Genomic DNA, 26603 nt, shown 5'->3' on the forward strand with positions numbered 1-26603 from the left:
TTTCGGAAGTCATCTGAGATGTCAACCTTATAATAAATTTCCTAATATAGAATGGACCAAGAAAGAGATCAGCACTATATACAAGGGTTTGTGCTAATGGAGACAGTGACTAGCGTAAATAATCCTCCAGCAGAAAAATTCAAACATTGTTGGTATTTTCACTGGATATTATGTCCAAGTCTAATTTTTGCTTTGTATATTAGTAAATTTCCCACTGAGAAAAGACACTAAAGATGATGAAACTGAACACGTTCTATGAATAGTTTTCCTCACAGTTTTCCTCTAATTTGGTACACTTCTAACATTTGTAAATATTACAGGGTAGCATACAAATGTGAAACAAGCAGACATGTCAAAGCAAACTCGTTTAACTGTCTGGAAATGACCAAATGGAAAGTGTTCTTTGTATGAAAGCACCTCATTAGAAACCTGCTTTCACACAAGCTTTCAAGACACCATAACATTTTACAACAAATTCAAGTGAGCTTTAGAGGGAAAAAAAAAAAAAAAAAAAAGATGAATACACTACACGACATTTGCCCAGATCTTTGCCCCAATTTGCAGTCTGGACTCATCCACGCTAGTTGCAAAAGGAAAATTGTGTAGTAAATAATGGGCAGATTTACTTTAGACTATAATTCATCCATTCAAAGGGTATCTAACATGTTTGATATTTTGAGCCGATTGTAGAACATGATAGTGTATGGCACACATTATAACTGCAACTCACCTGCAACTCCCACTGCAATCTGTACAGGCCATACTGTCCACATCTACCCACCCAAGACCACATCCAAATGTGCTTCGCTTATTTTTTTGCAATTCAGTACACAGAGTCGCAACAACTACTGCCGTCAGCTCCTGTACATCCATGTTTGTTTTCATCCGTCATGCATCTCCTAGCAACAAGGCACATGCTTCTTTGTGAGTTTATGATTTCTCAGACGTTTACTGTATAATACCCAGTTTTTCTCTGTAACCGTTTACAAAGTCAGCAATTATATAATGCCTAGTGTTTTAAAATCTAAACAGATTGTATGTATGCCAGCCTTCAGTGACAATTTTCTCTCTAGAAGAGTCATAGGTAAGTTTAAAACCAAAAAATAAACAGGACATTCTTTAAGATATCATTAAATTACAGACAGCAAAGAATGCAAAGTTCTAATGATCTACAGTACAAAAGCACTCCGGATAGTAGGAATATATCACAAATAACCCAAGAACAGAACATTCAATTGGCAGCAAGTAAAGCAACAAACTAATGTTTTTATAGGCTGATTAGGATTAGGAGTGCTTGAGGAGAATGTAAGGCCATATGCAAAAAAAGTTGAAGCTGAACTTTCCAACATGATGAAACAAAATATGTAAGCGTGGCCAAGTCAAAGCCCAGATCTATCATTACAATCCAAATTAAGTGATGTGGGGGACTTGACGTGGGCAGTATATGCAAGAAACCCCTCCAATATCACACAGTTAAAGAAATTATACATGAAAGAATGAGCAAATTTCTACTAGTGTAAGTAAGACTCATAGAGAAGAAGCACCAGCAAAAAGTTAAACAATTTTCATTTACAGATGGAGCAGTGAGGGTAAGACATCTCATAATAACAAAAGCTGCATCCCAATTCAGAGGCTGCATCCCTCAAAGGCTGCATTAAAGGGTCGAATGCATCACAGTGGCCCAACGAAGGCCATCCCAATTTGAAGGCTCCTTCAAATGCGGCCTTTAAAGTCTGCGTCCTTCGAAGTATGAAGCCTCTGAATTGGGACACAGCTAAGGTCTCTATCAATGTTTTGCGCCATTGCTTTGGCAAAGTATCTGTCAAAAGAACTAAAAAAGTTCAGTTTAAGTACGACATGGCTTCATGCCCTTATCAAATTGCATAAGACTGTGAAAGTATATAGTCATAGGAATAAAAATAAAATTATTATTATTATTATCATCATCACTATTAGACTCCTAAAACATCAGTGTTAATGTAATCTAGAATGAGAGACTTTCACAACTAAAGGTTCGAGTCCACTTTAAAGCCCAGGTATAAGTCAATGCACAGACTTTTTACTGTTAAATTTGGACACTGAACATGGGTTGGAGCTCTTAATTCTCTCTCCAAGTGCACCAGATTGATGCATTTTGCTTGGGTCCACCCACCATAGTCTCACAAAATGTTGTGGGAAACATTAATCCCAGGATCCACCTCATGAAATTGGTTGAAAGATTGTGTACAGAGCTGTAAGCTAGACAAGAAGAAAAAAAAAAAAAAGAAAAAAAAATATATATATATATAAACATATTTTTGTGGAAACCGTAGTGCACACAGTTTTTTTCTTTGATGAATAGAGTTTAAAAGAACAGTGTTTATTTAAAATAGAAATATTTTGTAACGTTATAAATGACTTTACGGTCACTTTTGATCAATGTAATGTGTCTGCTGAATAAATGTATTAAATTTCTTAAGAATTATTTTGATGATTAAAAAGTGAATTCTTAATTTTCTTAAAATCTGAAGAAAATAAAATGAAAATGGTCTTAATGTTATCGATAAATAGCACAATTACCATTTTAAAGAATTGAAAAATGTATTAAGAAGAACTGAATACAAAACAGCATTGTGGGAATAATGCATACATATGGGAGTAGGCTTGTTTGTGCTATGAGTAGGAGAGAGACTGCATAAAAACATCTTTGTGTGTGTGTGGGGGGGGACCAAAAACTCTGCGTGACTTAGCAAGAGAACAGAAGGAAAAAAAACTAGGTTGGGAATTATTCACAATATGATATACACACACTGCAAAACGTCAAAATTCAATACATCTCACTGTATCGCAATATCATAACTGGATTGTGACTGAAACTGCAGAAGAGTGTCCCAGCACGTCCACAATAGAAAGGGTTTAGGGTTTCAGTCTCTCTCGCAGCCCTGAGTACAGTAAGAAAAGCAGGTCAGAGTTTGTGCTTACTGTAGGATCACAGGCTCCAATAAGAAAGCAATATGCAAACAGATGTGTTGATGACGACCGGCTGCCTTTATTAGAACTAGTCTATACAGGAAAGTGTGTGTGTGTGTGTGTGTGTCTGTGTGTTTTTGTGACATATCAGGACACAAATTTGTTTAATGACATGGGTATGACATAGGTATTACAAGGAGAGGGCAAGTTATGAGGACATTACCCCATGTCCCCATTTTTCAAAAGGCTTATAAATCATACAGAATGAGTTTCAGTCTCTCTCTAAAAATGGGCAGTTTCCTGTGATGGGTAGGTTTAGGAGTAGGGTTGGTGTAGGGCGATAGAAAATACGGTTTGTACAGCATAAAAACCATTACGCCTATGGAATGTCTCCACAATTCACAAAAATGAACAAAAAATTAAATTAAGGTTTTATGAATTCAATTGATTAGACATGCTTTTCAATAATTACAATTTAAGTAAACTGAAAGATTAAAACAGAAGTTGGGGTAAATGAAACAGATTTCATATGTCCCAAAAAATGTAGTTTCTGTTGAACTTCTAATAAATTGTTGTTAAATTGTATTCAAGGATTTCAATTAATTATACATTCTTTTTGATTACTAAAATGTAATTTACCATTCAAATGGAATCCAGAAAAAAGAAAATGGGAAGAAGAAAAAAAAAAAAAAAAAAAAAAAAAAAAAAAGGTAATCAGAAAAAAAAAAAAAAAAAAAAAAAAATTCATTTGGCCCTACACTTAGTCTTTGGTTTTGTTTTTCCTGATTATTTAGTGATTTTAACAGTCCTGTTGCTTTCAAACAGTAGACAAAGTTGTTTTATATACACATTTTTTGAGTAAAGTTGACATTTTAAACCTTTTTTCACATAATGCACAGCATAGTCTAGATTCATGCATTTCCATGTGTTTTTACAGCCTTCAATATGCACTTTGCTCTGGCATGTAACTGGAATGCAGGGAAATTCCTCCCAGGAGAACGCTTCACACTACCCAACTAGAGCAGCATGACCCCCACAATCTCCCCAATGGCCCCTCTCTCAGCAGGACTGCCCGACTAACCCCACTCCCACACACACACACAGCTGCCATCTACAACAACACACTACAAGTGCACAACATCAGCCCTTTCGCTGTATTGCTGGCAGTTCCTGAACGCGTGTGCTTGCAAACGAGGACTGCGGCTGTGTTCGGTGTGCAGGGCAGTTGCTAACGGTGTTTCTGATCACATTCCTGCACCCCCATCACAGGGCACTTGTGTACCTCCACACACACACACACACACACACACACACACACACACACGTCAGGACGAATGAGCCGCAAGCTTTGACGGGAGCGCTGGAACTAGAGCACAGGCCCTAGAGGGAACGGGGGAAGCCAGGGCTCATGAAACACACAGGTGAAGGGGTGGGCTTCAAAAAAGACCAAAAAAGTTCATTTTTGGGTGAACTATCCCTTTAAACAAGACTGTGATCCACTAACATAAAAGGAAATATTTCTGCCAAGTCAGTATCTTAACATCAAGGAAAAATACTTCACGCTGAATCATTGACTTTCTTGAGGTTAAATATTAAAAGTTGTCACAGGATTTTTTACCAAGCAGAGACCCTACGACTAACATATAAATACCGTAGACAAAAACAAATTTCTAAAACGGACTGACCAGTCATCCACCCATGAAACTTTTTAGCTTGCAAAGAGCATCAGCTTTATTTGAAACGGATATATTAAGAAACAGCCAGACATGTTTGGTGTGAACTAAGCTCACAGAGAAACTTTGGCTAGAATATTTTGTAATACATCAGCTAATAGCATTTTCTCACATCAATAAAGCATGCTAAATCAATCACATATTTAGAATGGAAATCCCATTCCAATCCATGACTGATGAGTGCAGATTTGACGTTCTGCTCCACACGTTCTGATCACATGATGACCTACATATTCCTGTGTGCTGGTTTCATATGAATAGCAGCATAAAACATGTTAAACATTGACTCCATGCTCAGACAGAAGCCTTTGGGTCAGTTTTAAATTCAGGTAAAAAGTAACTTTAGAGTCAACATCCTTGTTAATAAATATGTCAGTTAATGACTGCTGGCACAGTGGAACTTTCTTGAAACTTACAACTAAATTAACAATATACACTTTTAAATAAAGAAATTATATTTAACCTAAATACTAGAGCTCTTTTACGGTACTGTAGTAATCAAACGTTTTCTAGGCCACACAGATTCCAAACATATTTCATGACTTATGACATTCTGACCATTTTTAGGATTTCGGAGGATGACGTTCAGTAACAAAAATTTCTATTACATTTTTAGGATTTAATTGTAACATTTCTAAAGTATAATTTAGGGTACACAAGACCAATAACAAACTAAACTAAGTGCATTATTTATTAACAGAGCTCCAGACCAAAAAAATAAATAAATAAATAAAAGCCATCGATTTCTATTAGGTGTTTATGTCTGCCCTGCATCAGCATTTTCATCCATCCTGTGGGTGTCCTGGGAACTAAGGTTCACTTAAAGTGGGAACTGAACATCTTTTCCAACTTGTGAACTATATAGGTCACAAGGATTTGTTCTTTACACAGCATCTGAGCCAGTGTCACAGACTATAATTATGTCAGCTTCACTTGGCCATTGAGTGTAGTTTGGCCTCCTCCTCAATGCATAAACGTAGTCATATGTCTTGCACACATCCAGTCTATTTTTTCTTCATTAGTAATATCTGAGAGGTAAATTTGGTGAAAGGCAGCTCTTCACATAGAATCATATAGGCAGTGTTAAATTTAATTTTAATTTTCCATTCTTTCATCATGTAGACAACAGGTTAAGTAAAAATATAATGAATGTGAGATATTGTGCATATATTTAGCAAAATGCTCCTCTCTAGAGTGATTTTTCTAGCTATTTTTTCTTTAAATTTATAGTCATTGAATGGCTTTTCTGAGGTCAATGCGACGCTAAGTGACATTGTTTAAAAGCCGCTCTTTGTGCGCGACTCCGTCTAAGTGGTTTAATGTACTTGCGTCTCAAAATGGTTTTATGACGCAGAATTAATGTAAACACAGCCAGTTTTGTCTTAAGGGATTAAATGGACAGGACAAACCGCATTACTTCTTATTAGGGCTGGGCGATTTTTCAGATTTTTTCGATTAATTCGAATTTAATGTTTTGCCTCGATTTTATTATTTTTTTAAATCGAGAAATCGTGATTTTGAAAAAAAAAAAAAAAAAAGAAAAAAAAAAGTTAGCAAGCGTTACAATTAGACATGCTGACAATACAGCAATGATAACCGTATTAGGAGAAGAAAATGATCCAACCTCATGATGGCGCCGGCGCGCCTGATTAACCGCTCTCATGTGACGCTCTATGAACGTAGAACATCACTAGTCTTAAGCGGCTGTTCATTCAGAAGTGCTTTATTGCGTTTATAAATGAGACGAAGGCAGTGGAATGAGAGAAAAAGGCAAAGATTAAATGCGAGTTGAGCTTTTTTTAACGTGACCGCCGTGTTTTTAGAATGCCGTTTCATGGGTGAGACGCTGCAAAAGACGCGAGACACAAGTGCAACACCTAAACACGTCCGCCAAACATAAAAACAATTGGACAAATAGCGCAATGGAACGCAAAAATCTGTAGAGCTGTTTGATATTTCATGTTTGCATGATGGTGGCAGGCTGAAAGCTGCTGTTGTTTTCTGTTTTTACAAAGCATTTGCTGTTAATAATAGCCTATTACTGGTGTTATTTATTGCTATTACTTTTTGTCTAAGAAATATTTAGCATTTTCTTATTTTATATTATTTCTGAGTATATAGGATGCGTTTAAGATAAGTTTGTACAACATTTGCCTTCATATTTCAGGCATATTTCTACAAAGATATTTAACAAATTGTTTTACATTTACACCATGTTGATCACTTCATGTGTGGTGCACTCGGAACGGAACTTTTAACCAGATTGTTAATAAAGAGAATGTTACTTAAATCATATTGTAGTTAAGTTTTTAAATTGACTAGTTAAACAGTTAAAATCGTGAATCGATCAATCGTTCTGAGGGAAAAATCGATTTTTATTTTTTTTATTTTTTTTGCCATATTGCCCAGCCCTACTTCTTATATTACAAAAGAGATGCGTTCGTGAATGCAACTTATTAGATCTCCCGCCGTCTATGATGTCATCAAACGTTCAGATAACCTTAAATACTGAAAGCACTCTTTGTTTATTGCTTGTAATATGTTTCTTTGCTACTTGCTTGTATGTTCTGAAGTTATTAGTTTAAAATTCTTAATTTTTTCAATTTGTAATTATTTTAAAAATGTACAATTACTTATGTAAGGATATGTAAATGTAAGGATTTTAGTTGGTAAACTTATTAATTAATAAGAAAAAAAAAAAAAAAAGTAGATCAAGAATCGTTTTGAAACAACGACAAAATTCGTATTTAGAAGATATAAGCATTCAAAACGTATAGTCTATCACTACCGCCAATACGGATCAACGATTTTGATGACATCACGCTGTACTTCAGCTTCTCATCAGATTCTCTGTCCAATCAAATGCTCTCAAGAATCTAAAGTGTCCCGCCCCCTACACTATACATAGACGCTGAAGCTGTGGCTAAAATCGGTCACTTGTTCACACATTTACTATTTTCTACATGTTGAATGGCACATAGTGCACTATATAGGGAGTAGGGAACAATTAAGAGAGTGTAACCAAACAGATCTTGTACCCCATTTACTACCATAGTAGGAAAAATAAATACTATGGTAGTCAATGGTGGGCAAGATCTGTTTGGTTACTGACATTCTTAAAAATATCTTTGTGTACAGCAGAACAAAGATATTCATACAGGTTTGGAACTACCTAAAGGTGAGTAAATAATAACAATTTTCATTTTTGGGTGAACCATCCCTTTAAATAAGCAAAGTTCAAAAATCCATGCATTAAGTTATACTAGCTAGTTTACTGCTGCATCATCAAATAATTTCTAATGAACATAGATTGGATCCATTTAACATTCAGCAGGCCAACATAAATACCTCAGAACAAACATACATATGAAATTAACAGTACTTTTAGGTAGGTTTAACAGTTTTCAGGTACAGAAACGTAGTAAACAAATGTAAAACAACATTGCATATTCTTCACCGTATAAATTAAATCCATATATTATTATTACATTGAGATGTAGCTAAATTATACTGTACAACAGTAATATATGTGTCACAATTACTTAAAGACTGGATTCCACGATTCTGTTTGCTTTTTCCACGTCGCGGAAATCATAGGGCCCTATACATTATATAATTTAATATTAATATTATATAGTCTATTATATAATATATAATAGACTGTGTAAACTGCATATTTTATGTACCCATACTTATGAGGCATGCACCAAGACTAAAACAACACTTACGGACAACATTTCAAAAGAGGGCTCAAAAGTTTGTCACTTTGTTATCATCTGTTGTCAAGGTTTCTATTACACAAACAATATTTATTGAGTAACAGAGTTAAAGGTTGAGACTTATGAATGCAGTCAACACTATTGAAAAACGTGAGAAAATGGAATAAGATTATTTACTCATCTTCCTATCATACTTCTCACCGAATGATGCTACATCATGGTTTGACTCGAAGTTACAGTTCTTGCAGTAGAGAGAAAATCATGTAGTAACAGAGCAAATAAATTATGGGAAACAGCTAAATATTGAGCTTTTTGTAATTAAAACTACATTTATGCAACAATGAACTGAATTTCAATTTAAAGTTCTCTCAGTCACTCAACAACAAAAATGTGAATTTGTGAAAACGGTGACGTCATGCTCATGTGTATTACATGTTCAGTCTATGGGCGCGTAGTGTTTCTTTACAAAGTGACATTGCCAATTACTGGTCTGTCAGCAGAATACAGCATTTTAAAATAAAATTATTTACTACTACTACTACTACTACTACTACTACTACTACTACTACTACTACTACTACTACTACTAATCATTTATTTAAAAATTACAATCACATTTTTATTTTTAAAGAACAAATCACAATTTTTAGCCCTATTATGAGGTTTTATTGTATTTATTCACATAGACATACATATAGGGCCATATATTTCCGTAAGTACACTCACATGCACTTCCAATGAGGGAGTGTGGGCACATGAAAAAAACACTAGTTCTTACAATTTAATCCTTCCATTTTGTTGCGGTTCCTAATAAATTTACAGTCCTAATGACGATTAACTTTTCAGCCCTGAGTGTGGGCCTGGTGGGTGAGAGGTCAGGTTACAGCAGCAGTCCATGTAGGAGTAATGAGGATTCTAGCTCACTGTGGCAGTTCTGCTGGAAAGTACAGCTGTGGCAGAGACCGACTAACACAACAGTCCATCTCCATTAAAAAAAAGCGTCTCCAGACAAACCTCCAAACACTGAAGTAGAAAAAAATAAAAGCTTCATTAAGTCTCTGCACTCTCTCCACCAAACAAGGGCAGAGACTCAGGAAAAAGGTCAATTGAGATTAAATCCAACCTCAAAAGAAGAGTAAAACAAAAGACAAAGGCGGAACAATGTCCCCAGGGAAGCGCCGGACCAAGACAGCTGCCCGGATGGACGTTGGGAGGTGGTCGTGTTAGCATTACTCATTTTGAACTTTACTTTAGCTAAAGAGAGACACGAGAAGGCGAGAGGGATTGCGAGGTGGTCAAGGGACACTTGGCCATTTCCTATCATGGCCCCTTCAGTGCTGAAGCCCAGAGCTGGGATCCTCCTCATTATGACAACAGCGCTGCCGTTTCACAATGCTTCTCTTTGTGTCGCCTTCTAAGCCCATGGATTCAGTGCCTGTCCACAGCGCCAATCAACTGACAGTCACTCCCAATTTACAGGCGGAATCAAGTTTCCCGCTGATGGTCCCCGGAGGCCAGCGAGACGCTGGGAAAATCAATGGCCCTTTCCCATGCCGTTACAACACACAGTATGTCAACAGCTCTTATTGGATGAGGACTGTGTACAATCAACACGCTCCAATCCAGAGGGGACGGTTTCACTCAGCCCGAAATCAACTTCCAAAATCTCTGAATATGAACATAGTGGATTCAGACAGTGATCAGACACAGTTTCCAAGACATATTTGTTTCAGAGGGTGTTTGCTCATATTGTGGGTATCTAGCCCAGGCCTGCCACAAGACCTGTTGTTTTAACCAGTAATCTGGGCCTTATTAGTCATGCTCCTATGTGTTTACTTTTCACATGTAATCTCCAGCTTGCCTCGTCCTGCTGTTAACTAAACAAAACCTGAGAGGGGGGGACCCCTGTGCCTGCAGACAGGGCCTAATGGGTATAGAAATATCCGGGCCTTTGTGTCCGGTGTCCAGGCGTGATCATTCAGCTAACCCTGGGCTTTAAATATGCAGTTCCTGGTGACCATGGAGAGGGCCTCCGCTCATTAGACAAAACATGCTAAAACACTCCACAGAGACAACACAAGCCAAGCCTCAAAGACACAGCACTACATTACTGTGCTGAAAATTGCATGAAAATTACATGAAAAAAAGAGTTTTCTCAATGACAATCAAAAAGGTTCAAGCAATAATTTGCATGTTCTCTTTACATCTTTTAAAGTAATGACTCAAAAGCATCTGCAGGGGTATGTACACTTCATAAGCCAAACACCGTGTAAAACCGGCAGCAAGCCTAGACAGGATGAGATGTAAACTATCAATTTCATTTGCACATCAACTTGCTGAGGAGACACTCACCTCAAAAGGGTCACAGTAGAGTGGATATAAAGCACTCATACCTTTGGGGTTATTTTTATTTTATTTATTTTTTGTGTGTGACCTACCAATACCAATACCAATTTTCTTTCCAAGAACTATAATTGACAGCATATACAAACAAAAATCTACTTTTCTGCAATGGAAAATTTTATTTTCATAAAAACAAGTTAAAAGACAGTAATAAAATGAGAACAAATAAACTTCAAACAACAGCACAAATAAAAGCAATAGAATAAAGAAACATGCTTTAAAATTTTTCAGGTAGGTATACAGTATATTCAGGTAAGAAATACTACAGAAATAAATCCAATGTAAAATAACACTGGATAGTCTTCATTGTAAAAATTAAATACTGATTAATACTTACAATTAGTTACAAAAGTTATTCAGTCAAGAGCAGAGAGTGATTTTTTTGTCTTTTGTTCTTTTATTAACATGACAGACAGCAGCAGGAATATTCGACCACTGTCACTTTAGGAGTTCATGCACGGACCCAAAATACTGTTACACAACTTTATCTTTCTCAACTAATTAACTCAACTCTCCCAATCCTTATTAAAACTACAAAAATTATTCATTCAAGAGCAGTGAGTGATTTTATTTTTGTCTTTTGTTGTTTGATGCAGCAGATTTATTAGGCTGTTGTCACTTTAAGAGCAGCACAGATCCAATATAAATGTTACACATGCGTTTACATTCATTTAAGATCTAACTGACTGCGTTTACGAGGATACTCGCCAAAGCTGCATTTTTTGCATGTAAGCTATTTAATCGTTTAGGCACATATTTAAAGCCCACAATATACTTTTCTTATGCGCATTCCGCTCTGTTTCGGAGCACACGCAGAGAAAGCCGCCTAGGGAACAGCATCTCTTCAAGCACATTCCTCAGTTTAGCAACAATAGACTGCATTTTACAACACTCACTTATTCAGCTGATTTTCATTTTACCTCGATTACCTTGTTTTTATAATCGTTGGAAGCCAAAATCAAGATTGAAAAATCAATTATTATTAATCGCACAGCCCTAGTTCAAAAACACTGAATCATCCAGCATTTTTGAATGAGTGAGTCATTGATTCATTTATTCAAAACAGACTATTTTTAAATAATTCATTCAAATTAAACCATTTAAACAGCCTGCAGCAATTAACATTTTGTCAGAACCTCTAGTAAATTACATTTACAGTTATTTTGTTTAGTTATCGGTTCAGAATAGTGATTTCTGTTTTAAACAAAAAATTAAAAATGATTCTCAATTTATCCAGAATCGTGCAGTTCTATTACACAGATGTCAACTGAAATTCACAAAATTACTAGGAATGTAAGACATATGGCAATTTTTAAATGCATTGTATGGCCAGATGTAAACACCAACACTTTCAAAAAGCAGAGATATGCAATACTAGCTCAACAACAAACATACACACACATATATATATATATATATATATATATATATATATATATATATATATATATATACACACACACACATATACAAAATGTTTTTTTTTTTTACACTAATGCTTAAAATAGCATTTGTCAACTTGGAATTATAAGGTTCTATCTGACATTTGTCAAAATTGAGTTATTCAGATTTACTGTGACAAATTATTTACATTATGTGATGTGATATTTTTTTTTAAGTTGTGTACAAAAAGGTTCTATCTACAAAGGACTATGGAATGCAAAAACTTTGAAGTTCAATATCTCAAAACTGCCAAGAATGCAGATAGAACCTTATAATTCCAAGGTGGCACATTGTCAGCCTTTTTTTTCAATGTAATATTGTTCACTTTCAGAAACTGAAGTGATACTGTTTTTAATATATTTTATCATCCACTTATTACCTTTATATTTCAGATGCTTATCCACTATACTTACAAAGATCAATTCCACAAAACAGGCAATTCATCCACCTCCTCCATTAGACAGTAAGCTAAGAAGTGCCACAAGAGAAACTTCCAACATTGAGGTCTATTCATACCAAATTCAAGATACAAATGCAAGAAGAATCACATCCGAAAGTTCACACGTTACATGAATATTGTTATGATGAGCAAATTCATTCCTGTGAAATATGTGGCAATGATCGACACACACATTCTTCATCTGGCTCTCACAGGTGACTGGCAAAACACATACAGCTCCGCAAGACACAGCAAGCTCAAGATTCTGTCCAAGCAATTAAACTACAACAGAAAGGACACAGCATAAAGATGCTCATAAGAACAAGAAATATATATATATTTTTTGAGCTGTCAAAGTGAACAGCTCAACAAAATGCTACTCATTCTGGTAATACAACAGATTCATTCTCTTCTGTGTGATTTCAAAGGACTGCTGCAATTCCTGTGAATTTTAATTCATTGTGCAAGTTAGACGTGTAAATAGCACTGCTTCAGAAATATACCAAAATAAATATATACTCAGAAATATATAAATATATATTCGGATATATGGTCACACTTTAAATTAGGGTCCAATTCTCACTACTAACTACAACTTTTGCCTCAAACTCCTCATTACTGCTTATTAATAGTTAAGGAAGGTAGTAGGATTAAAGGATGTAAAATATGGTCATGCAGAATAAGGCATTAATATGTGCTTTACAAGTACTAATAAACAGCCAATATTCTAGTAATATGCATGCTAATAAGCAACTAGGTAAATTGGACCCTAAACTAAAGTGTTACCATATAAGCCCATTGTTTTTACTCAAAAGTTTCCTCGCACAGAATATTTGCATTAGGTGTGAACAGGCCTTCACTCTGACAGAAAAGCATGTGCTAGGACAGAAAAAACTACGAGAAAGCTAAATTTATCCTCTATAGGTGAAGCGTAAGGCTGCCATTTTAAGAAGTGTCACATTTCACACTCAAACGCCACCGAGTCACTCCCTCAGCGTATGTTTAGGACACCACAGACGAACATACACCCTAGATCTTTATTTTAGCCTGTCACAGTCTCCCACAAGAGCCTATATTTGTCACAATGAAGCTCCAGAGGACCTCATGAGTTTTTGGGAGTCTTCTTACAAGCATGAGCTTGTCAAGGGTACATTTCCAACAGGAACAATAGTATTTAAGAGCGTGTTTGAGAGCAAACGTTTGAGGAGCTCCAGCTCAGCACTGAAGCCATTTTGGTTCCAGATGTTGGTCGGTAGCTAATTTGAGGGGAAGCCTGGAAAGGTCAGTTTGAGAGATGACTCACATGATCTTTATAGGGCATGGATGAAACGTTAGATACTTCACAAAACCAAGATGTGATGCACTGTCACACAATGAAAACTACAGAGATCAGTGTGGATATTCAAGACAGGTTTGACAAACTCAGACGTCTGTCAGTTCATAATAGAGGGTTTTAATTTAATCCTCGAGCTGATAAAAATTCAAGATGAAACAGCTGCAATCTATTTTGAAACAAAAATATGCTGGTGATTTGTTTTTAAATACACACTGTAAAAATAACTAATTTTAACTGTAAGACTAAAAGTCATGTACATTATGGTTTTATGTTACATCTTATGTTGTTAAATGAATGTTTATTGCATTATTTTAGTGTCATATGTGTTACCATGATGGTGTTTTATGGTGTTTTGTATTTGTGTGACACTGTACATCTTCTATTTATTAGTAGGGCAATTCCACGCAAAGGTCATCTTTACCATGAAAAAAAAAAAAAAGTTTTTACCAAAAGAACAAAACCATTTTTAAATTGTCCATTTAGGTCTGTAATATACTGCATTAATGTGCTCTAACAGAAATTAAGAAAATTGGCTTGTTTATCCACAATATATCAGGTAAGCAACAATGCTTAAATTGAATTTTCAACCATGTCAATATCTGGACTCCTTTAGTAAGGGATTATGAATATATAAATAGACGGTTCAATATGTTGGTATTAAATGCATTCTTTGAGAGTTTATATTTCAAGTTGACTCCAAATGTCACGTCCATAACGCTGGAATTGCCCAGTATTTACATCAGCTTGTGGAAAAGCTACTCATGATGAACTTTGACTCGTGTTTATTCTCTTTACTACCGGTGTTATTATGATGACAGATCTTACAAAACAGATTTTAGGAGCACTGTGTTTATGTTAATTCACTAGAAATGTTGGATTTACCTTTTTTAAACTAAAACTTACAGGTTGTTCTGTATGTTTTAATTTTTAACAGAATTATTCTGGCAAACATAGCTGCTGACAAAGTAATTAGAAATATTGTGTGTAAAATGTAAGTTACCCAATATTAACTTAGTTTATTGAACTATTGTATAAAAGCATTATTACATAATTGCCCTGGCCTCTTGCTACTCCAATAAACAGTCCATGCCATTATTGATAGTTCTAACGTGACATTTTTATATTAGTAATGGAGACTTGGACACATCTTCTGGAGTCTGAATCCAAGGGGTAAGAAAACAGTTCCACACACAAGAGGGTCTTTGGGACGCTCCTTGGGTTTTCCTTATTTATTTACATGTTCATTGAACCTATTACTGTATAAAAGAAATATCACACTCATATAGTGTGTTATATGAGCAATATCACACGAGTAGCCTTGTGATATGGCTCTATATCACCACGGCTATACTTCAGCCGTAGGCCACAGGCCTATAAACTTGTATCATAAACCGCTATCAATATATGTGTTATTGAAATCACTTTTGAATGCATACTCGCTTTTCATTTCACTTTTGAATTCACCATCGTGTGGACTCTGTCTATAGGGAGCAGCGGTACTAATGGGACATTTTAAAAATCATCTCTCTCCTTACTCTTGTCATGTGATAAGTGAAATCTGACTCTGTTTTGCGACTCTGCTGCTGTATGGAGCAGAGCAGATGCTTTCAGTTTACAATTGTTGCATTCATTTGAACTAAATGTTTTTTTTTGTTTTTTTTTTTTCTGTAAAAAAGTAAAACAACAATGGGGTGGTTTCCACGGTGGTCAAGTAATAAATGTGTACAGCCGAACATGGTGTAACACCACTAACACTGACTACCACAGCAAGCCTACTTTTGATATGAAAAAGTCTCAGACTTCAAAGTCTTCAAAGTTTTATGATGAAATTCAAACAATAAATACCGTTTTGTGGCTCTTTAATGTGGTGTGACAGATCACTGCGGAGCCTCTGTTTAAGTAGCATGAGAACCGATCACAGCACCAACATGAATGAACATGATCAGAAGGAATGGAGAAAGATACTGTACAACTTACCAAAATCCGTATCACATCTCATGTAACCACTTAATCAGCTTGTAAACAACATGTCATGTAACGTTACATTTACCTCAGAAAAGCTATTCAATGTCCATAGCTCAATACTTAGCTATTAAAAATTAACTCTAGGAGGAGCATTCTGCTAAATCACCATATTGCAAATTCATTTATATACATTGCAACTTGCAAACTCATATTATATACTTGACCTGTTTTTCAATAGGCCTTAAGTATGTTTGAATAAATCTGTCATGAAAATAAGTTACGACAGCCACCGCTTAGATTTCAAAAAACGAATTGGAGTAGAGACATAATTATGTAATTATGAAGTTAGTATTATAGTATTATTGTGTGTAAGTGAAGTGTTTCTATACAAATCAGTTCATTTTAACCTTCAAAACTGACTCCTTGTATAGTTTACAGAATTAGTTGAGAGATTTTTTTCCTTGAGAAAATTTGCCATGTATTGTACCTAAATTATATCTAAATTAAGCCCTAAAATACACACAATTTTCCACAATAAGATTCACAAACACAGCCTTTATGTCAAGAAACTCTTTCTTGACCCTAACATAAACCCATTTATCCTCATGCTCTTGTTTTACCAGATAAAAGGCCTGTGACATTTTCTTTTCTAGAGGTAGTATCTTCTCAGGCATTGGACCAGCCATCTATGCGTAACAAGAATGGTCAAACCCCGCCACATCCGCTGGAAACGCAAACAAATTAATTACGATTCTGTGGGCTGGGAACACCCAATGAGACCACACCAACTGTGTCAAGCACACAGGAAACTCCATCCCCACCGCGGGCACACCAACTGGACAATGATGGAAAACCACCCGGCTCTTTCACAATGCCAAACTCCAATTGCAAATCTGCAAAGATATATTAAGCAAGCTAGTCCACATTCACAAATCACATAACAAATGACTACTGTAATAGATCACATCCAAAACTTTTACTCAAGGTGGCAAAACACCACATTGCAAAACTAATGCTGGGCTCAGACTACATAATATTTATGTCTGTTATATGACAGTCACTGTGTCAGATTATGTGATTTTGACTTCTAAATTCTTGTCGTTTCATGGACAAGAAACACATTACACGTTGCTTCCTGACCAATCATTCCTTGACATCTTTAACGATGTGCGTGATGTCATTCAGAAGGCGGAACTAGCATAAACAAACAATAGCTACCGAGGTGGCGTGTTTTATACTGGCTGCTTGTCGTCAGAAAAGCGCCCGCCAAAAAAGGAAACCCGACAGTGGACACGTTCCTGGATTGCACAAAGAGATGTTGTTGACATAGCTCCACGAAACTTTCCTCCATTGCGTAATTCCACCTAGCAGCACCAATACCATCATCTCTCTTTCGTTTCACAATGTTTGAAAGCCGTGTACAGAAGAGCTTCTGTGCTCCAATTAGTCAACGTCACGTGACGGAGCCCGTCATGGAGGACCGAAAAAATTAAACATGCTAGTCTTTCTGTAGGGACATCGTGAAGTCATCCACTATGACACACAATACGAGAAAACTACAGATTCTTGGGTCCCGATAGCCATTGTTTTATGAATCACCACGATGTCCTATGCCAAACGGATTGTGCCAAAATAGGGCTGATATCGTAGTCTGAACAAGGCATTAAGGCTTTCTCTGTGAGCTCAACAGGTGTTAAGCCAATATTAGCCTATTTTATAAATCTGCAGTATTAAAGGGATAGTTCACCCAAAAATGAAAATTATGTCATAATTTACTCACCCTCAAGTTGTTCCAAACCTGTAAAAATTTCTTTTTTCTGTTGAACACAAAGGAAGAAATTTTGAAGAAAGTTTGTAACCAGGCTGCTTTGCACCACTGACTTCCATAGTAGGAAAAGAAAAAAAAAAAAAAAAAAAAAAAAAAACATACTATGGAAGTCAATGGTGCCCCAGAACTGTTCAGTTTCCCATATTCTTTAAAACATCTTCCTTTGTGTTCAACATAACAAAAAAAAAATGTATACAAGCTTGGAACAACCTAAGGGTGAGTAAATGACAGAATTTTAATTTTTGGGTGAACTATCCCTTTAAAAGGTGAAATATGTCAAAAAAAAAAAAAAAAAAGTCTTCTTTCACCTGTCCCACTGAGACAACTAAGGCTGATTCCCATGAAAAGTCCGAACACTGTGACTCTGAAAACTATCAAAACATTACTCTGTTTGTTTGAGAATCCCAACCAGCCAGACACAGCAACATCAGCTCAACCAAGAGTGTGAGTAAATAGCATGAGGCAGAAGCATTCAATTCAAAAAGTACTCCTATAAAAGACTGTAGAGTGTTTGAAAACAACCTTTTTTTTTTTTTTTTTTTTTCAAATTTGCCGATAGTGGCATAGAGATTCCACACTTCTTCAATTTTTTTTTTTCAGCTGTTCCTTTAACAGCTCACAGAGCATTGAAAGGAAACTGCTTTGATCTCTCAACAAAAACAGTATGAGTGGATGAGTTGTCTTAATAAAGCAGGAGAACATCTGCTTCAACAGCCATGTCAGAAATGGACACAGTTCAACACCTGTTGTTCTCATCAGGACTGTTTCTACCTGTAATGTTCACTCCATTAACAAGCACACATGAACTCACAATGTCTGACGCTCCAATTCTCACCTGAGGGTAAACGGCGGTAAATGAATAAGCTCAATGACGTAAAACAAGGTTTGGAATCACAGACTCTGAATCCCCGTATGGCTTATAAACACGCAAGGGAAAGACAACAAAACTTAGCGAAAAATAGTCTAATTAAAAGTATAGTCTGAAAGACACTTTTGTCATATATGGGTTTCAGTATCAGTTTCAAAATTAATATGCTGAAGAATCTGGATACATTTGCATGTGTCATGCCTAGTTATTTATAAAGTAAATAATAATAAACAATAATTCTTTATGCAAAATCTTGTGTAAACATTCTGTGTGCTCATAACTCAACTATTCCCCTGGAAAACAGCTCACAAAGGCATGCAGGCTTTTTCTAACAGATTCTTTAGGTTTCAGCTCCATTCATCTCTCTTTATCTGTACACTCTCAAAGCCTGCAGCTCATGTTGCATCAAATCCTGCGCTCGCAGTCTTCCTTCTCAAAACAACTGCCATTCAACCTGCAGACGATGAACTTTCTCACATGATAATATTCACACATCATCATCATCACACATCCCACACTGAGCTGACTGAGTCACAAGACTCTTTTCAACACCACACTCAAATATGAACTGAACATATACAACATCAGAAATACAGATAATATAGAAATACAAATGTCATAGATCAGAAATGTAGCACAGAAGAACTGACAAATGCGTTTTAAAACAAAAACAGCTAAAATCAAAGGGAAAAGCATAGGCTTCTATGCAGATGTTTGTTTGCCAGTTCCTGTTTTCAAATAACTATTCGATTATGTCAAAAACAAAATAAACATTTTCAAAACAAGTTTGCGGCCATCAAAATAACTCTAAATCAATCTAAAGTTGTAATTATAATGTATAGTTTAACTTGCAGTTTAAAAGCTTATGTTAAGTAGATCAGCAAAGATAAATAAACCGTATGAATGTCTTTGTACGTATCTTAAGAATTTTTATCACCTGCATTATGACTGTCACTTGCATTAAGATTGTATCATATCTTTTCATACTTGCAACATATATCCTTATTTTTTCATACATGATGGAGGAGCTTTGTCAGAGAGTTTAGATATATCGCTAATCATTTCAAGTACATCAAGTTTCTCCAAATGCATCTACGACAGAAGCACATTTGAAGCAGTTTTGGAGTTATTTTTACCTGTTGTGTGAAGCGTTCACGTCCACAGCAGCCCCTCCATGTTCAGCGCTCGGACTCTCACTGCCGCTCTTTAAAGAGCTTTTCATCCATTCCTGAGCACTATTACAGAGATTATTGCTTGTTTTGTCGCAAAGCGTTGGGTCAGTGAGGCTCTGCTGCAGTAAGGCAGTCTGGATCGAGCCGGGACCGGACACCGTCAGGAAGTGCAGCGCTGCAGTCCCGCTCTCGCATTTATCCAGATCCACACTTCTCACTTTCCGTCTCCACTGAGAACTCTCTCCCGCATTCCTCTTCACTTTCCCGCTGCTGTTCAACAGAGTGGAGCCGCTGGAACTGCCCTGAAGTCCGTTCCCGACGTTTGTGCCGCTACTGGAGTCTAATAATCCGCCTAACGACGACGTCCGGCTCCCCGCCGTCGCCATTTTCTGTCCTGAATTTTTGCCACTTAAAAGATTCTATGAGAGAGGGAGTGGCGGGATTTTGGGGGAGGATGAAAGGGAGGGGCTTCCGGATAGATGGGAGTGGTCATCTGCAATGTGGGAGAGGCCAAGGGACCCCTTTTGGGAACCTACGTGCGCAGTGTCATACAACTTAAAGGGGTCATATTATAAGAGAATTTTTCTTGATCTTTTGAGGTGAAAGTTGAAAACTACACTGACTGTTTTACTTTGGAACAATTTTGACTTAGAAAGTGCTACAATTCACAATTAATTTGACAAAGACTAAATTAGTATTTTCTTGTAAAACGTACTTCAATAATACATGTTTAATTTACAGCTCTGAAAAATATTTTTTACAGTGTATACTATAACATACATAACAATATGATTTATTAGTGGTATTTTTTTATACCCTTGGGTGGTCGTACTTTATATTAGGTGTTAAATTAGGTGTAAAATGTAAAATCATATATATATATATGTATATATATATATATATATATATATACGTGCATTGTGTCGAATGATTCATTTAAATGTAAGTAGTACATAGTAGTTAAAGACACTTAATATAAATAGGGATCCAGCGGCAGGTTCGGGTTTTTACTATGGGCCCCTCTGGATAAAAGGTTGAAACTGTGTTCCTTGGGGGGATTTAACCACCTCGGCTAAAAAGGGCCTCTAGAATCATCACCACCTTTCACCCCTCTAGCAACGGCCCTGCCCAGTGGGTTATTATTATTATAATTTCAAAACCCCTTAGAGAAGTAACAGTACACTTCTCCTCAACAAGCTTCTTGATTTGATGTGAGGTATTAGACTCACAGTAAAGGAGAGACCCAAAACCAGAATATCATGGAGGCTTGACAGGCTTTTGATCAGAACACTTAAGAAACCAATTAGCAATGCACCAAAAACACAAAGAATGCCTTGTCATCAGTAGCGGGCTTTGCTATATTTCACCTGTTTCACCTGAAATGTGCCTTGCAACATAAGGGGCCTCTGTCTGCTTGCGCTCTTTAATTAATTTTCCCCATCGTCACTAAAATTAGCAGGGGTTTGGGGCAAAAATGCTACCAAAATCAATAAAAATGCACTCCCAAAATCAAGATATATGGGGCAAAAATATCCCTGTATGAGTTCTTGTTTTAATATTCATGACAGGATATGGAGCGCTGTTTTCCCGAATATCAGCACAATTGCAAATGTGATAGCCTATTGATTTCAATAATCAAGAAGTTAATGTTAGGTGACTTTATTTTTAGACTTAGAACCTTGTCTGTTTCTGCTCTATTTTGAAACAAATCTACAGTAGAGCTATTGTGTGTTTCCGAGCAACTGAATGAGTCCTCGTTTTGAAGGAATCGTTGACTGAATGATTGAATGACTCGATTGTTAAGACAATGATTTGCAGCCGCCAACTGGCAGTTTCAGTTTCATTACATTGTTTCCATTATTTCATTTTCTATATTTATATCTCGCACCTGCTGATAAAATCATACCTGCCTCCACCATGATGCAAAAAAGACTGTTCGCACTTCACTTACCCAGATACCATTTGAACACAACATTATGAGATCGCTGGATAACAAGGATAACTTGTAAATTCTTTTGCAGTACTCCGTTATTGGAAAGACAAGTTCTAAACGTCAAAATCTGAGTAAGTGTAAAACATTTCCTCTTGATGTAGACCATTCTTATTCATATTGTATTAAATCACTTCTAATCCCTGTTCTCTAATTTTGATTTCTTTGCTCTCATGGCCTGGTCATTATAGCTGTCCAAGGTGCTCACTGCGAGGCTGAGAGAGTGACGAAGAGTGAATGTTGATTTTGTTTTCAGTCGTGATTCAGTCGTGGAGAGTGGTAGATAGAATGCATTTATAAATAGATTATTAAGAGTGAAATAAGAGTTAACAATGTTAAATATAACAGAGATAATAAAGTAATTGCAGTCACATTGTATACATTTTTTTGGGGGGTGGGGGGGTGTCCTTACACTGTTTGTTTGAAACGGGCCTCGGAATTGCAAAGGCCACATCTGCTTGTCACGTATTTTCAAGTGATTTTGGTTTGGAAAAAATAGGTGTGTTGAGCATATTTAAGACCCAAACCCTAAAGGGCCCTATTGTCTTCCTTAGGTAATTTTTTTTCGAACTTTCGGGCACCTTTGGGGCCCTTAACATGCTCAAAAACTCTTGAAACTTTGAACACACATTGGAATCGTCGGCCATCCCATCAGGGCAGGGCACAAGTTGTCATGGGGGGGCTCTGTAGCGCACCCCTTTTCACGTACAGTAACCAAACTTCATACAGTTATAGATCTCATCGGGCCAAACAACTTTCACACTCTAATTCATATGCCAGCCCAACAGGAAGTCAGCTATTAAGGGTTGTTTGAAAAACCCATGCTCTGGAATTTTATATAAACCTCCTTGGGGATTCATCTAATTGTGACCGGATTTTTGATATCTCAAACAGGTTGGCTGTGGCGAGGCAACACATTTGTGGTGAAAAAAGGGAAACGGGAAGTGTGTTATAACTTCTGCATACATTGACTGATTTTGATTAAACTTCAGCTGTGTGTTTGTTGTAGGAGGCCAATTACATTGATGTGACTATTGTGAGTCAAAGTAGTGCCACCAGCTAGGAGCAGGAAGTGTGTGACTTTCAAACTGCTTTGAAATTGCCCCTTTTTTTTTTTTACCCGATTTGCTTCAAACTTCGTCAGAATAATGTCACAACACTGCAGATGTACACCTATGAAAAGATTCTTGATATCTGGAATACTTTTGTCAGGGGAAACACGTCAAACTTTAGTATCCTTTTGGGTGTTTTTGAGACTCTTAGCATGCTTCGAAATGGGCGTGTAGGAGGGGCTCAGTAGCGCCACCTACAGTAATCAAACTTGGTACATATATTGTTATCATCGAGCTGGACAACTTTCCAATTTACAGTCATTAGCTCCAACAACAGGAAGTCAGCTATTATTGCTTGAATGTGGATTTTTTTAATCAAGCTCTGAATTTTTAAAGGGTTAGTTCACCCAAAAATGAAAATTCTGTAATTAATTACTCACCCTCATGTCATTCCACACCTGTAAGACCTTTGTTCATCTTCTGAACACAAATTAAGATATTTTTGATGAAATCCGAGAGGTATATGATTCGTCCATAGACAGCAATTTAACCAACACTTTCAAGGTCCAGAAAGGTACTAAAGACATCGTTGAAACAGTCGACGTGATTGCAGTGGTTCAAACTTCATTAACCAACAGCACCATTAATGTAAACACGTGCTAGACAGAGTCTTTAACCGTTGCACTCGCATGTCACGTCATTTGTGACGTCTCGCGCATGACACTGCATTTGAATTTCGAAAAGAAATACAAAACTGATGGGAGTCGCTCCAGTGGAGAACAGTGACTGGAACTGTACAGCTCATATCTCTGTCGTTACTGAAAGCGAAACCACACACAAAACACCTTAGAAGAGCGGCGCTCTCACACTGTATGACGTGACAGACAACTAGTTGTCCAGTCCTGTTCCGTTCACACAGCGCGGAATTTCTGAGAATGTGGTTGTGAGTCCTGAAAATTTACGGGTGTGAGTTCTGTTATAGAATGCGGTTGTCACTCCCATAAATAACCGTACTGCATGTAAACGTAACCGTATTAAGGACTCAAATACAGGACTGACAACCGCATTCTGCTGCTGTGTGAACGTTGTCATAGTTATTGAATCATTGATTCAACTGATTCGTTCAAAAAGTTGATTCGTTCAGTAAGGAAACACCGCTGTGTGTTGCTCAGAGATGCAATTACTGTGCTGTGGCTTTGTTTTGAACTATTTTCGTTGGCGAAATAGAGCAAAAACAGGAAATATGGTGTCTAAAATAAGTCACTTAATATTAACTAGTTTATTAAACTTGTATAAAATGAATATCACATTTGTTTTGTTGATATCTGGAGAAAAACTGCACTCTTTGTGTGATATTTATAAACTGTATTAAAATGATATGAATGTTGAATAAATCTTGCAGTGAAATCGTGCACTCTAAATGTGCATGCGCACTAGTCTAATCTACAAGGCTACATCACGTAGTGTATGCATGCACTCTCTAGGTGTGTGAGGGATATAGCCTACTCGATGATGTCAGACCGCACATTGTTAAAACAACAATTACAATTTTATCGCAGACGATATTTATCGCACACCCCTAGCTGTGACTGCATTTCCTATCGTCAATAAATAAAACTACAAGAGATTGTGTGAAAAATATCCAAAACATTATATTTTCATAATCGTCTATTTATATACAACATCTCTCATCAGTCAGACCATTGTTATGCTTTTATGTTTATTGTTTATTAATCTAAAATCCTAACGTTGTATGGTAGGCTATGCACATGAATAATTCTTTATGAAGTTAACATGAATTATATCTGTTAATCGTTAATAAGCTATAGCTGCAACTGATCTATAGCTTTGTTTACTTCACTAAACACAGAAATGAACCGATCAAACTGCACATATCTTTCCGCATGACTTGAACTGGTCGAAAGCTGAAGACGTAACACCCAGGTAGGCACGCCCTCACGTGATAATGATTGGTAAGCTTCAATCTGATTGGCTAAAGAGTACTAATGACCCAGGTGGAAGGTGTGTGCTGCCAGGGAAGTCTCAGAAATACACACACACAAATCCAAGGCGATTCACACGCGAATGTGAGGAAAATCTTTTAAGTTTTAAACATTCGAAACTTTTTGTGCACAGTTGTATATCTATGAATTGTGTTTTGCATTTGTGAAATATATTCTATGAATATATAATTTTATTTTGTGGATGTGAATTGTTTTTTGTGCACCTGAATTAATTAATGTCTCCATAATTAATAGCCACACAAAATGTGGTTGATTATCTTCACTTCATGTAGGCTATATTTATAACAAAACACAATATAAAACACAGCCCTGCCTATTTTCATTTTAAAAATATGAAACCTATTAATGTGTGGTTCAGGCAATATGTGCAGATGTACTCTGATTATCTTTACTGTATATGTAGCCTACATGTAGCCTATAATAAAATGAAATATGACATAAAACAAAACTGTCAATTTTAATGATCAATAATAGCCATTATAAAAGTATAAAGTATAAGAAGCTAGGCTACAATAAGAAAGACAAGCAAACAATTTAGTCAAGCGTACAAAGTCAGCGCTCTAGTACAACGGTAAAGTTAAAAACTTATGAACTTAAAAAAGTTATGAAACTTCACTTTGCCCTCAGCCAAAATGATTTGCCGGGGAACAAATTATAGATTCATGAGATCAAAGATTGCCCATTAGATATACACAAAATCTAGTATATCTCAGGTTTATCCACTACAGAGACATCAGAGCCAGCAGCAAACGTCAGAAGGACTAGCCGATGTACGGCTGTTCTCAGCTGGTTACATGAGAGCTGAGTGCCCGGTGATCACCTGGATCTCACAACTCTGAAAACATCAGATCAAATTTTCAAATAGGCGCTATCTTTATAAATAAACCACAGATTTGAGCTTTAAACAACTACATTCATGCCTGAAAAACTCTTAAAACTACATTTCATGACACAATAAAGGAGTATTTTTAAATTACATGGGTTTTCTCCTCCACTATTGATGCTTGCTGGTAGGTTCGAGATGCATTCTGGGATACCTGGCTGTCTCAAGTCCGCACAAGTCACTTCTTGATGCAACTTGATAAAAGGGGAGGATCAAGAACACATCTGTGGATTTGAACCGTACTTGGCTAGATGTGAACTTTGAATTGGAACAGTACTTGGGCAGTGAATGATGACGTTTCACAAGTCCACAAGAACATAAGTACAGACAAGAATGCATATTGAGAAATGGTTAGAGTCTATTTTACACTCTTGATGGTTTAGAGTTTAACCTTTTTTTTTTTATTGCTGTGTGGTTTTGCCTGCATTACAGGATAAGAAATCTCTTAGGACTTAGGACAAGGATAGGCAACATCGGTCCTGGAGTTCCGCTGTCATGCAGAGTTTAGCTCTAACCCTGGAAAAAAAAAACTCAACTGCCTGTAGACATTGATTAGCTTGTTCAGGTGTGTTTGATTAGGGTTGGAGCTAAATTCTGCAGGACAGCGGCACTCCAGGAGGACCAATGTTGCCATACCTATATATTAGGACCTGTTTCTATCAGTTTTAATTACAAAATAAAGGCATAGAACGAGTTTATTTGTAATGCACTGACAACAGTTTAGTTAGTTAGTTTAATAATAAGGTTAATAAAAATATTTAAAAAAAACCTTAAGATAAATACTTTTGGACTTACAAAA

General features: G+C 36.5%; 1 protein-coding gene across 1 annotated transcript in view; it reads right to left on the reverse strand.

Annotated features, from left to right (window-relative positions):
* The window catches only part of map3k1 (mitogen-activated protein kinase kinase kinase 1, E3 ubiquitin protein ligase), a 67389-nt gene extending 47116 nt beyond the window's left edge, over positions 1 to 20273 (reverse strand). The window contains exon 1 of the mRNA XM_051908959.1: positions 19820 to 20273. Within this exon, the coding sequence (XP_051764919.1) occupies positions 19820 to 20241 (422 nt within the window). The 5' untranslated portion in view covers positions 20242 to 20273. The remainder of the gene's footprint in view (positions 1 to 19819) is intronic.
* Between the last annotated feature and the right edge of the window lie 6330 nt (positions 20274 to 26603).

This window comes from Ctenopharyngodon idella, chromosome 10 (assembly GCF_019924925.1).
Source record: "Ctenopharyngodon idella isolate HZGC_01 chromosome 10, HZGC01, whole genome shotgun sequence".
Taxonomy (NCBI): domain Eukaryota; kingdom Metazoa; phylum Chordata; class Actinopteri; order Cypriniformes; family Xenocyprididae; genus Ctenopharyngodon; species Ctenopharyngodon idella.